Source organism: Dreissena polymorpha, chromosome 2 (assembly GCF_020536995.1).
Source record: "Dreissena polymorpha isolate Duluth1 chromosome 2, UMN_Dpol_1.0, whole genome shotgun sequence".
Lineage (NCBI taxonomy): Eukaryota > Metazoa > Mollusca > Bivalvia > Myida > Dreissenidae > Dreissena > Dreissena polymorpha.
In genome coordinates this window covers 43,960,950-43,974,733 of record NC_068356.1, presented here as the reverse complement: position 1 = coordinate 43,974,733, position 13,784 = coordinate 43,960,950, and the positions used below count along the sequence as shown (strand labels likewise).

The window sequence follows — 13,784 nt, the reverse complement described above, 5'->3', positions numbered from 1 at the left end:
ATTTGACCAAAGACCTGAAGACAAGATTACTGCCAGAACGATAACGCACAAATCAGCCATCATGTTTTCATGTTTCTTTTCGACATAAACCTTGTAAATTGGTTGTACCGATTACATTCAAATGCTTGTCGTTCATAAAGTCAAGAATTTCAGTTAATTGATGCACCTTGGTTTATGATATATTTGTTTAACTATTGTTTCATGTAAGAGTTAATTTATCATATTTCATTAGTTTTATTTTACACTATATGTAATTGTTAGTTATACAAAGAAATAGTGACATTTTGTTCGTCTGTCATGTGTTTGTCACCAAAGGCACCTTCCAAAGCATTCAGATAACACATAATTGGGTCATTGCCGACCTGAAATGGCTCGAAGTCACCCAGGGGTGACTAGAAGCCGATTCTTATCACCCTCGGGTGACTTCAAGCAGATTTTTGTCACCCTGGGGTGACTTCGAGCCGTATTTAGTCACCCGGTTGGCTTGAAGTGAGCCCAGGGTGACATGAATCGGCTTGAAGTCACCCCAGGGTGCCAAGAATAGGCTTCTAGTCACCCCCGAGTGACTTCAAGCCATTTCAGGTCGATAAATGACCCAATGAGCTTCATTAACACATGAGCCAGAGCCATGAAACTTGCCACAGTTGTTCTCAATCATCAATGAAACCAAAACTGAAACAGATTTCTTACGGCAGCAGCTTTAAATCTCTTAAAGTCTTGTGGCCCTTAGAGTATTGAAATTGCATCTTAAAGCCATTTGAGCTTATCTGAGCACAATGCCCTTAAGATAAGCCATTGTGGTCACCTATGTCTGTCATCCATCATTGTGTATCGTACGGTGTTCACCATCAACATTTATTTTGTGATCACTCTAGGCCAGATTTTTTTCTCAGTCTAAATTCAGAATGTTTGTCTTTACAATGTCTTAGGCTAGGACTTAGCCATGTTTGAAATTTGTTCAACACGGGGTGGAATCATTGCGACCATACGCTCGTGTTATGTGCGTAAAATGTCGCAATGCAGCTTCCGTCGTGGTGGCAATTCCAAGAAATGGATGCAAACGGTGAGTACGATTTTGTTTTTTACGTTTCCCGAAGACATAAAGACCTTAATTTAAAAATTGAGGAATGCTATTCGATACGAATGTTAATATTGTTTACTATTCTGAGAAAAGTCTTGAGAAAAATCCGATATCCTAACCTCAAGGACTTTACAAAGGTTGGTTCATGTGATGTTGACAATGAAAAAGTCGCATATTTTTACGATATTATTATATTTTTGTACAGAAAATCCTATTTTATATTCGTCTTTTTAATAACTATGCTCGGCTACAAAAAAATATCGTTACATCTGCTGAAAAGAAGGCGTTGTACTCGTTGTTTTGAAAATGTTGTGGTTGCGAGCACATGTTGTGGTTGCAATTTATTGTTGTGGTGCTGATGTGAAGTAAACAGAAGGATAATTGAGTCTGCATGTCTGTCTCTTTGTCTGTCTGTCTCTGTGTCTGTCTGTCTGTCTGTCCGTCTGTCTTTCTCTGTGTATGCCTGTCTGTCCCTCTGGCTGTCCCTCTGTCTGTCCGTCCGTCCTTGTCCGTCCGTCCGTCTGATTGTTACTCAATCTACATTTTATCCAGACTGGCTCATGTTCGAAATCTGGTGCTGGTTACTTGAGGAATCACTCTGCATTTTATTGTTAAATATAGAAAGCCAATAACCAAATCCCTTAAATTGCTGTCTATATATTCATCATTTAATATTGTTTTGAATTTCTGTGCTGATCTCTATGTGAAGTCGAATAACAGTATAAACATTGCAATATTTGAAACGCGCTTGATAACAGAATTATGTACCTTATTAACAAAATGCGCCATTGTGTACACTGTTGTATTTTATGTAGGCTCAATGTGATAGATTTTCAGAAGACAAACGATAGATTTTCAGAAGACAAACGAGGCTTTTAAAGTTTACATCTCCATTTTGTTATACCAGGTGAAGATGAATAAACCTCATTGCCAGATCTTTTTTAACACGGCACAGTTTTACTTTGCTACTAACGTTATTATCGGAATTAAAAATACATGATAAATACGTAGTAGGTTCTTCACTTGATAAATGTGCATGAAGAAAATATAGATTACTTATGTCGATTTGTTTGTTTACGTGATTATGATGTTAATAATATTACATTTCCATGTTTAGAAATGTATTAAAATTCGTTTTTATATACGTAGAACAGTTCCATGGCCCGAGTCTAGAGTTCTCAAATGCAAATATGTTTGCCCTCAGTCCGTACGTATGTCTGTCCGTCCTTCCGCAAAACTTTATAATGCGGTGCATCATTAAGTATAACCCGGTTTCTCTTATGAAATTTGGTGTGCATACATAGAAATTAAACATTTCACCAAAACTGGACCCAGCGATACCTGTAATGCACTGAAGGTACTTAAAAAAAACTGGTATGTCACATTGGTTGTTAATCAAGGGCGATATATTTATAGGCTGTCTCTTCCTGATTCAATATTTTCTTGCTAAACTGTCCCGTTATATACTAATAACGATTTGGTATGTTTCAGGTCGCAACGTGGTTATGCCGACATCAAACAAACGCCAAAAGTTCTTCTGCAACTTTTGTGGAAAATCTTTTAGTTCAAAAGCCATAGTCTTGTTCCATATAAAAAATATCCACGAACAATCAACTCGAAACTCGCTTTGTCTTCTTTGCGGTAAAAAGTTTAGCACAGTTTTTAACATGAAAAGACATCAACGCGTCGTTCACTTGAACAAAAGGCCGCATAAGTGTTTGGTATGCAACAAACAATTCGCTTGCAGGCGAGACATAAATGAACATATGAGCCAGTCTCATGGCAACGGAAACAAATACAAGTGTGAAAATTGTTGCAAGCAATATGCATACAAACGAAGTATTGAAAGACACTTGGCTGTGTGTGGCAGACAAAAACCAGAAATAGTGTGTGAAAAGTGCGACAAGAAATTCCGGCCCAAAGGAACTTTATCTAATCATATGAGGGCGAAACACACCAATCACAAATTCGTTTGTGAGCTCTGTGGCAAAGATTTTGAATGGCAATCGAGCCACGGAAGGCACATGAAAACTGTCCACAAAAAAGACATGGATTTGCAAGTCAATACATCAGTTTCGTAAATGTTTTTTTCTGGCGGCAGAACAGTCACAGAATATATGATTAAACAGTTTAAACAAACCACAATTGTCTCGCCAATAATAGGACCATGCCACTTTAATTTCTTTTAACAAAGGAACTATGTTATATCGTTTAAATAATGTAGATTTTTTTGTTTTATGGTATTTTAACAGTCATACATTTCTTATTAGATTAGATTATGGGCAATTTCAAAAAGTAAATTCCATTCGAGTAAAAGTTATCCAACATATTTTGGATTTACTTAATTTTAAACACCGTTGTCAGTGTGCTTGTACAACTGTGTAAAAACATTCAAGCTTTATTTTTATTTTATTCAACTTGCAATATGTACTAACAAACTAAACTTTTAAATCTCAAACCATAAATACGTTGTTTTTTTGTTTTTTTTCTTAAACATGTAAGTACATGTAGTTTTTTTCTGTTTAAGTTCACGTAACAATGAAACTATTTTGTTGCATAAATTAAACCATTTCTTAGTGTAAAAGTGCATTTAACTGTCTGTGAAATAACAGAAGTTATGATCAAGTTAACGTTCTCGTAACATTATGTTTGAAAGCCTTTTGTGTTGCAATATTTGTTTGTTTATTTTATTCGTTTAATAATTTCATATGATACTGTTTGAATATTCAAATGCGTTTTTCTGTAGAAGAGCAACATACCGTAACTTAGCATCGTGTTATAACAATCATAGAAGTTGGTATAAAGTTACAATTACAATAAAATTACAATGTGTTGTAACAGTTTTATCAAAGAGTATGTTGGGATTGAAATGAGGCCACCGGGCTGTTTGATTTTTGTATGTTACGCCTACATTGTATGTATGTTTTAATTACGGTAATAGTTTAATATATGTTTTGGTATGCTTCAGTATACATGTTATATGTAATTACAGACAATTTGTTTGTTTTTGGTTTACTTTAAACTGCATAAACTATATGCTATTGTGATACAAGAATATGTTTTAGATTAAACTGTATAACATATATGCTAGTGTGCTCAATAATTTTACTTATTTTCCCTCTGATATTTGATTAAATTATCACTTTATAAATTTAAATGCACATATCAAAATGCAATTTAAGGTTGAAATTTGACCACACTCATGTATTAGGTTTTTTTGTTTCCACTAACATTGCCAAAAAATAGGGAAGGTAGGTTGGCGAAACCTTTTTCATTTGACTTTCTTTACCTGTGCAAGTTATTTCCCACTTCGCAAGGTCTTGAAATGTGTTTGCAACATTTATTCTATAAAATGTAAAGATGGCACAGTCATCATTTTGATAACTATAATCAATTTAAACAAACAATGAATTGTTCGCTGGAAACTTGATTTCAAATGACCAAACAAATTAAGTGTCGGTACGAAAAAATAGGACTGGTCGGGTAAGTGGAATAACAAACAATTTTTTGGACCCTAGTTACATACTTAAAATGGTTTCAAAAGCAATGTTTCATGTTCCTGTATTTTGAGAAAAAAAAAAAATATCGAAAAGAGCGGAAAACCCAAGATTTGTAGAGAACACTTCCCAAAAGCGTCATGAATTTAAAACAAAGAACAAGACACAAAATATTAATGTAAGTATATTTAATAAAATCTAATTCTGCGTATAACTATGTTCCATTTCGCATGAAATAAAGGTAGTTTATACGTTATGTAACAAGTTTGGAAATAAGAGTGTAATAATGAAAGGATCGACGAGGCCCGCGTGAGCGTAGAAATGCAACTATACATTTGCTTGAAATAATAAACACGTTTTTAAAGTAAGTTGTTTACCCTCAATATGCTTTTTAAAAATTTCTTTTAAAATTAACACATAGGGACTATGCAATGTTTAACAGTTGCACCTAAACATATCATTACTCATCATTGAAAACAAAACGTTTAGAAGGCAGTATCTTTGCTTCATTGATTTTATAACCGAACTGTACTCGGATGGGCTGTTCCCCCCTCAAGGATCCGTCCCTGCTCGGCCTGTACAACTTCTCTCCTTTGTACACACGCGCACGGTCCTTTTTATCGAAAAAGTGATCCCTGTGAAAATTAAGTTATATCGTGTCATTATTCGTTATCAGTTTATTGAAACTAATGCTATTAAGAGCATATTTGGATTAAGGTTCTACAACTCAACCTTAATTTTCAGAAACCGGTCGGCAAATAAAAGTTTATAATCTCATATTGTGTTGTCACGGCATATTTTATTTTTCTTACATTAACAATTTAATGAAAAAGAAGATGTGATGATTCAACTTACTTTGGAAAGATACACTGTATAAATCGGTTCCTTCTGCACTGGCATTCCTGCTTTTCAACAGTAGTATCACGTGGGTCTCTAGCTACGTGTAAATCGCAAGGTACTTGTTGATCTGTAGCTACGTGTTGATCGTAAAGTACTTGTGAATTTGTAGCTGCGTGTGGATCGCCAGGTACTTGTGAATCTAAAGCTACATGTGGATTGATATGTATTTGTGGATCTGTAGCTACGTGTGGATCACCAGGTACTTGCAAATCTGCAGCTACGTGTGGATTGATATATACTTGTGGATCTGTAGCTACGTGTGAATTGCCAAATAATTGTGGATCTGTAGCAACGTGTGAATCGCTAGCCAACTTCGAAGCAGGGTAGGCCGTGTCTTTCTTAGTCTTAATGTGTATGTTTCTAAAACAAACAAATTGTAAAACTGCATTCATAATTCAAAAAAATGTTCTCACGTTAAGTTATCCATATATGTGAACAAAAAAGATTGAAATTTCAAATAGTCATAAACATGTTGAAAACTTTGAAATATGTTTTGGTAAAGCTATGTCGTAAATCAATAATTTTTAAATAAATCATGACTGTAGCAAACGTCTTTATTTTTAAAGATTGTTATAGTAGGTTACCGATTGTTTTCCATTTTCATTGAAGTAATGACGGTGAAGTCGATTAGGTGCTTCCGTACCCCGTCCGAGCTAAGAATTCCTTGGCCCCAGGGGTCCATATCCTGCATGCTACCAAAAAACGATTCGCTGCAGAGAGTGTTTGGGGCTCTGACGCAGTAAGTCCCGGCATTAGCAATGACGTATAAGTACATCTTTGCCTCTTGACTGGTGCGAAGTCCTTCGTATAAAATATGAGAAAAGCCCATAATTTTACCGCCAAATGGTGGGAATACACCGAAGTCCACCCCTCTGTCTAACCATTCGATCAAAGCAAGTCTCTTTTTGCACCTTTCAAAAGCAGGCAATCCCGGTTTATCATCAGCAAGGAATAGACCTTCTCTAAATACTCTACAAAATTCTGCTTCATGCTCGAATCCCAGATTATTCATTGTATTTTCTACATCTTCGGACAGCATTGTACGAGCCAACTTCTCTTTCATTTGGTCCATAATTTTCCCCTCTTCAGATACTTCTATCAAGGTAGGATGCAGAATATTGGGACGTTGCTTAGATACTGATTTCCATGCTTCTTTTGATATACCATTAATCTTGTTCAAACAAATACACTTTCGCAAATTAGTACCCAGATGTGTTTTATCGTAGCCGAATACGCGAAATTCTTGAGTGTCTTCGTCATAATCTGGAATATAGTAAGGAGAAAAATGATGATGCTGATTGCCACTCCCTTTGACCGTTATATTTGACGACACCCGTCCATTTGCTCTCCACTGGTCGACTTTTCCAGGCCAAATATACGTGGCGTAAGCTATATTCAAAACCAATTTGGGATACTGTTTTTGTAATACATTTTAGGCCAAATCCTGAAGTGACTTAAGTCGCGTTGACTTCACACTTGCTTTATGTGGCTTAACAGCAATGTTTGTACAAAATAAACCAGACAGCTGTTCCAGTAATTGACTCTTTGTAACAGACTTTACTTTGAGTTCTAGTGTGGTGCCTATTAATTTTAGATTGAGGTACTTAGCTATGTCATGTAGTTCATCTTTGAGTAAACGACTCAATGACTTCGAAATAAGGTTGATAATATCGTGTGGCTGGCTATTTTCCCATTTGCTTTTCTTCCTTTCGATAAACAATTTTAAAATATCTGAGGCTTCTTCTTCGTTAATCATACGTGGGAAACCTGCACATGCTGTTACTTGTTCTTCCAATAGTTCTTCAAAGTCGTAAAGTTGAGTGTCATCCATGTTAAGGCTAGTATGACCATCATTTAGATTTTCTGATTCTTGTTGTTGCGAGCATCTTAATTTATTGCTATCCAAATCAATAGAAGAGGGTGTTTTCCGAATATTCTTTACCCTTTCATATTTGAACATATTTTTCAGACCACTATGGTTAGAACTTACAACAAATAGCTTGTTGTTTTCGTCTTTTAAAACGTGTGTGTTTTGTTAAGTGCTTTCAAACGGTTTATAAGTTCCTGTTTTTTCATCTTGGAGACGTCGTTCCATACATTTTTACTTAGCTGGTGCAATGTAAGGGGTTGGCCCTTTTTGTCCTTTACCATTAACTGTACGAACTCGCCATCTGATGACACTGCTGCTATATGCAATCCTTTGTTTGTACATGCTTTCACAACGTGTTCTAGGAGATTTCGAGCGATTTCCATTGTCATACTAGGTCCTCGGTAGCAATACATAATAGGAACTGCATGCGGTAGTTCTGGCTTCCACAGCCGATCCAAATCTGCTAGTAAATACACGACCACCTGTGACGCAAAATGTCGTTTCAAGTTATACACTTCTTTCATCAATTGTTTTCCTTTCATTAGCGCTCGCATTAGGTCATGGTATGAAAACGGTTCTGCTAAATAATCTCTGTTTATTTCACAAGCCTTTACCGATGGAAATTCGCCTAGAAATTCACAATGTTCGACGTGTTCCTTAATTTCTTGCCTCAAACTTTTAATTTCTTTTGGGATTCGGGTAGGTCGTTTGGGCACGCTTTTCATATATATGCTGTCAATGATATCCATGCATTTCGAATGAAGCGATCTATTTACGGGTACTCTGAACACAGTCGTGCTTTCAGGGGTCCAACAAAGGTATAATGTCCCATTTTCCGCACTCAAAACTTTCTGTTCAAAAATTGTCTGTGTCATGTATCGCTCGGGTACTTTGTAATGTTGACGACACCATATTGAACCAAAAGGTGCTTTACCTTCAAATGCGTATACGGCTGTCATTGAAGCTGCATCTCTTAAGCAGCCGTCTGGGGACACCATGACATTGTTTTCTACATAATATCCTTCTTCAAAATAAATCAAATTCGGAAACAAAAAGGGTAATACAATACTACTTAGTGTTGCAATTTCGTGTTTTTCGGATTCCGTACCGTGTCTCATGGCATTTTCTTGCTGTTCGCTAAACGGTTGATTAGGAACGTTAGAAAATACATTGTCAAAGTGTCCGTGCAAACGTTTTAACCCATCAAGCCCTATTGCTGTATAAATACTGCTGCCCGTGACTTTCATTTTACTTCTAGCATCAAACCACTTGTCAGTCCTTTGTTTGACTGTGTGAGTCGGCAAATCTTCTGATTGTTCGTCGATCGATTCGTCAAATAGTTTTACGTTGGATTGTTTAGTAAGCACCACTTCATTTTTATTCTTAGCAAATAAATCGAACGCGCCATTTAGATAAGATCCGGATTTGCAGAGTTCCCACTGTACACTCAAAAGACCAGACACACAGTTATCAATCTGGTATAGAAACGTTCTGCATGAGTCAATAGCGAATTCAAATGCTTTCGCTAATTTAGGATCTTTCTTTATTTTATCCTTATACTTGTGAACAGCTAATTCTTTTGATTTTTTCAATTGTTTCAATTCTAATAAGGTATTAGAATATAAATGGAAACACTTATGTATTCCAGTGTTTAGCTCATTTCTGGTTTCTAATTCTACATCACAATCTGATTCCAAGCACTTAATTATACTCTGCGCTCTTTGAACAACCTCATCAACAGCGTTCTTTTCAGCTTCGAATTTTAACTTTTTCTCCACCAATGGTTCGGATTCAAATCCGATTAAGTCAATGTCTGTTCCACGTTTAATTTTTTTTCCATCAAACATTATAACGTATGATAAAGACTCATTCGTATTGTTGGCTACAAGAGTTATCATTCTGTCTATAATACCATGATCTAAACCACCTGATAGGTCACAGTGCACAGGATTGTAGTTCAATAAAACCTTCTCAGATGGACACGCAAAATTAATTTTTGAATCTGCAGGAGACAGCTGCTGGTTTCCACATAAAAAATGCGTCTCATTTTTTGGTCCGCCCATGAAACGCATGAACTTTCCTCAAAATAATTGTTTGCCCAACCAAAAAAATTTCAAGCTTGTATCACTGTAACGCATTGCACGCGTATCGTTACTGTTAAACCATTTCACAACATCTAGGAACAACATAAATGCAACATTGTCCATCGGAAACCTATTTTGGGCTACCAACGTCAGAAATGTTACAAAGTCCGCTTTCACATTGTGTTCTTTTAAGATGTCTAACACCTCGTCGAAAAGCTGGTGTATGTCGTCATTATAAGGTCTATCCTTAACAGCATTTGTTTCAAAGGATGATTCTTTAATGTTTGCTTCGGTTTCAAACAATTGGGCACCATCACTGTATATATATGTTTCTTCACTGGAATCATTTATTAATGAAATATTTGATAGCTCAAGTGAATTAAATGCTAATTCTTTTTTAGCTTTGACACTATATGAATTGCTTGTATGCCTTATGGGTTTTGAAATAATATCACTTATTTTGGGGATTGGTGACAATATTCTACTACGTTTCAATGCAGGAGAAAAGAATGTCTTTTTCGATAGCTATTTGGACATACTCGTTTTCCACCACCCTTTTTCAGAGGCGTACTGGTATTTAACGTCCGGTTTAAAGTTGTTTTTCCACGGACTTTTGAATTGTAAGAAATCCGTTTGATACTGGATAGAAACAATCCTTTCTTTCGTTTTCCCTTGAAAATTCCCATCTGCAATAAAATGTTTACTATGAGTGGTCGTACAGCGAGGTTTTCATGCAACATAATTGTATTGTTTCAGTTGTTTTAAACAAAATATTACCAACCTTTGATCTTATGTTACATTACTGCCCTTACGTTTGTTCTTATATAAGTTACTTCACATCAGCACCACAACAATAAATTGCGACCACAACATGTGCTCGCGACCACAACATTTTCAAAACAAGGGGTACAACGCCTTCTTTTCAGCAGATGTAACGATATTTTTTTGTAGCCGAGCATAGTTATTAAAAAGACGAATATAAAATAGGATTTTCTGTACAAAAATATAATAATATCGTAAAAATATGCGACTTTTTCATTGTCAACATCACATGAACCAACCTTTGTAAAGTCCTTGAGGTTAGGATATCGGATTTTTCTCAAGACTTTTCTCAGAATAGTAAACAATATTAATATTCGTATCGAATAGCATTCCTCGATTTTTAAATTAAGGTCTTTATGTCTTCGGGAAACGTAAAAAACAAAATCGTACTCACCGTTTGCATCCATTTCTTGGAATTGCCACCACAGCGGAAGCTACATTGCGACATTTTACGCACATAACGCGAGCGTTATGGTCGCAATGATTCCACCCCGTGTTCAAGTGGGGTAAAAAACTAGGTAACAAGGTCCATTTGTACAAAAACTGTGTTACCACTCTAGAAGCAAGAATTATGCCTCAATCTTGATGAAGCTTAGTCAGGATGTTTGACAAGAAAACTATGTCACCAAGTTCTATCTGTTATAGAAAAACCATGTTATTTGTTTATGATACCCCAACAAACAAGGTTTAGGGGGGGGGATATAGGAGTGAACTTGTCTGTCAGTCGGTCGGTCCGTATTAAGTTTCTGCTCTCTAATTATACCCCCACAAACAAAGTTTAGGGGGGTATATAGGAGTGAGCTTGTCTGTCAGTCTGTCTGTCGGTCCGTATTAAGTGTCCGCTCTCTAATTTAAGTTGTTTTCATCCGATCTACACCAAACTTGTTCAGATGTTGTATCTAGATGATGTCTAGGCTAAGTTCGAACATGGGTCATTGCAGGTCAAAAGCTAGGTCAAGGGGTCACTTAGTGCGTTTTAAACATTGAGCATGGTGTCCACTCTCTAATTCAAGTAGTTTTCATCAGATCTTCACCAAACTTGGTCAGAAGTTATATCTAAATAATGTCCAAGTCAAGTTTGAATATGGGTCATGCCGGGTCAAAAACTAGGTCACAGGGTGACTTAGTGCGTTTTAAACATTCAGCAGGTTGTCCATTCTCTAATTCAAGTAGTTTTCATCCAATATCTTCACCAAACTTGATCAGAAGTTTTATCTAGATGATCTCTACGCCAAATTTGAACATGGGTCATGCAGAGCCAAAAACTAGGTCACGGGGTTACATCGTGCGTTTTTTAACATTCAGCATGGTGTCGGCTCTCTAATTCAAGTACTTTTTATCCGATCTTCACTAAACTTGGTCAGAAGTTTCATCTAGATGATCTTAAGGCCAAGTTCGAACATGGGCCATGCCAGATAAAAGACTAGGTCACGGGTTCACTAAGTACGTTTTACACATTCAGCATGGTGTCCGCTCTCTAAGTCAAGTAGTTTTCATCTGATCTTCACCACACTTGGTCAGAAATTGTATCTTGATGATGTGTAGGTCAAGTTCGTTGATGGGTCATGCTGGGTCAAAAGCTAGGTCACGGGGTCATTAGTGCGTTTTAAACATTGAGCATGGTGTCCGCTGTTTTTTGTGAAGACAACATGCAAAATATTCTGTGTCAATGCGGCATGTGGGGGTATTCATCAAGTCTGTGACAAAGCTCTAGTTTTGGCTTGTTAACACTGAAGTGGACACATTTTGGTTAATTATTTATGAAACTTTGTCAAAATGTTTATCTTGACAAAATATAGGCCAAGTTTGAAACTATGTAAAAGGTTTCTAAATGACATTTTATGACTCAATCTTGATGAAACTTTCTTGGTCACATGAGCGAAAACTCTTGTTGCCTTTTAGAAGTCATATTTATGATTGAGTCTTGATGAAACTGACCAAAAAGGTTTATCTTGACAAAATCTACCTAAGTTCAAATCAGGGTCATGCATGTTCAAAAACTAGGTCATGAGGTCACATCTTTGAAAAGCCTTTTAACCACTCGAAAAGTCATTTAATGACTCAGTCTTGATGATACATGCATATCATTTGAACAATTTCTAGGCGATGTTTGAAAATGGGACTAATGAGGAAAAACATATGGTCACAATGTCAAGTCTTTGACAATTGGTATACTTTGAACCAGAGTTAGGCTGTTAGCGTGCTAGGGTCTTCATGGCTTATGGCTCTCAATATATAAGTGTTTTCTTGATTTCAACTGTGTATGCGCTGTCTTGAAGTCTTGAAAAGAACACCTTATTGTGCACAAACAAAATGGATGTGTATCCAGATAAAGATTAATTTTACTAAACATTTATGCATATGAAATTCAGCAACAAAATTGCTATTTAATTCATGAGGGGTGTGCTTTACCACTGTTTTAGGCACAGATTTTAGGGTCACTTATTGTAGAAGTTTCAAATGGTGACTGTATTTGAATACGGTAATCAGTCCTTGCATTGTGTATAGTCTTTAGTACCTTCCTTTTGTAGTGCATGAACAAGAAGAGAAGGAAGCAAGCAAGTCCACACCAACCGATGCCTAGCTGTAATTCTCAAAGGTCCTTGGAGAGCATATCAAACCACCCAACACCTGGCTGTGACTCGCAAATGTACAGGGAGGGGAGACCAGAACAACCAAACCATAGTTGTGCATCTCAAAGATCAAAGACAATACCAGATACTGTGGAAAAAGGTATCTGTAATAGATTAAACAAAATAGTGCATTTTTGTGTAGAAAATAGACAAAGGATCTTAGTTTTAGTTATGTCCATCACTTTTGGGAGGGGCATATACAGCTTCTCTCTTCGGACTGTCAGAACATCCACCCATTTTACCGTGGTTGTTTGTTTCGCTTGTAACTGGAAAATTATTAAACCTATCCAACTGTTCCTTTAAGCCAAAATAAAATGTAAAATTTCTAACCAGCGTTCGTATGAATTTATTTATATGTGTTTATACCAATATATGATATACAGGATAAAAAATATAATGATTTATATATTTTATCAAAATCTATTAATGAATAAAAATATAATTATTATATTTTTATTCATTAATAGATTTTGATAAAATATATAAATCATTATATTTTTTATCCTGTATATCATATATTGGTATAAAATAAACACATATAAATAATTAAATAAGAATCAACATTTAAAAAACATAATTAAACTTGCATAGAATTTTACTGATTAAGCTGTCACTATTGTGGTTACACAAAATGTGCAGCATAACAACAGAGATACCTATTATTATTTTTACCAGATAGCAATTTCCAAACAGGTAATCTTGCGATTTTTTCAGATGAAGACGCTCATAGCGGAGTTGCCTCAGAGATATCAAAAGACACAGTTATTGTGGAAGGTATTTATTTCTCAATATTCAATGTTGAGGAAACGTAAGTATCAATATCTAAAAAATATCATGTACCTTAAACGATGACATAGACAAAGGCCGCACAAGAATATCATGTACAGAAGTATAGTT

At 35.9% G+C, this 13,784-nt stretch overlaps 1 protein-coding gene across 4 annotated transcripts in view; it reads left to right on the top strand.

The window, feature by feature from the left end:
* LOC127866837 (uncharacterized) overlaps nucleotides 1–13,784 on the top strand; it is a 219,225-nt gene that overhangs the window by 161,666 nt on the left and 43,775 nt on the right. For all 4 annotated transcript variants that reach the window (XM_052407668.1, XM_052407667.1, XM_052407666.1 and 1 more), the window contains 2 exons: nucleotides 12,786–12,987; nucleotides 13,602–13,661. In XM_052407668.1, the coding sequence (XP_052263628.1) occupies nucleotides 12,786–12,987; nucleotides 13,602–13,661 (262 nt within the window). The remainder of the gene's footprint in view (nucleotides 1–12,785; nucleotides 12,988–13,601; nucleotides 13,662–13,784) is intronic.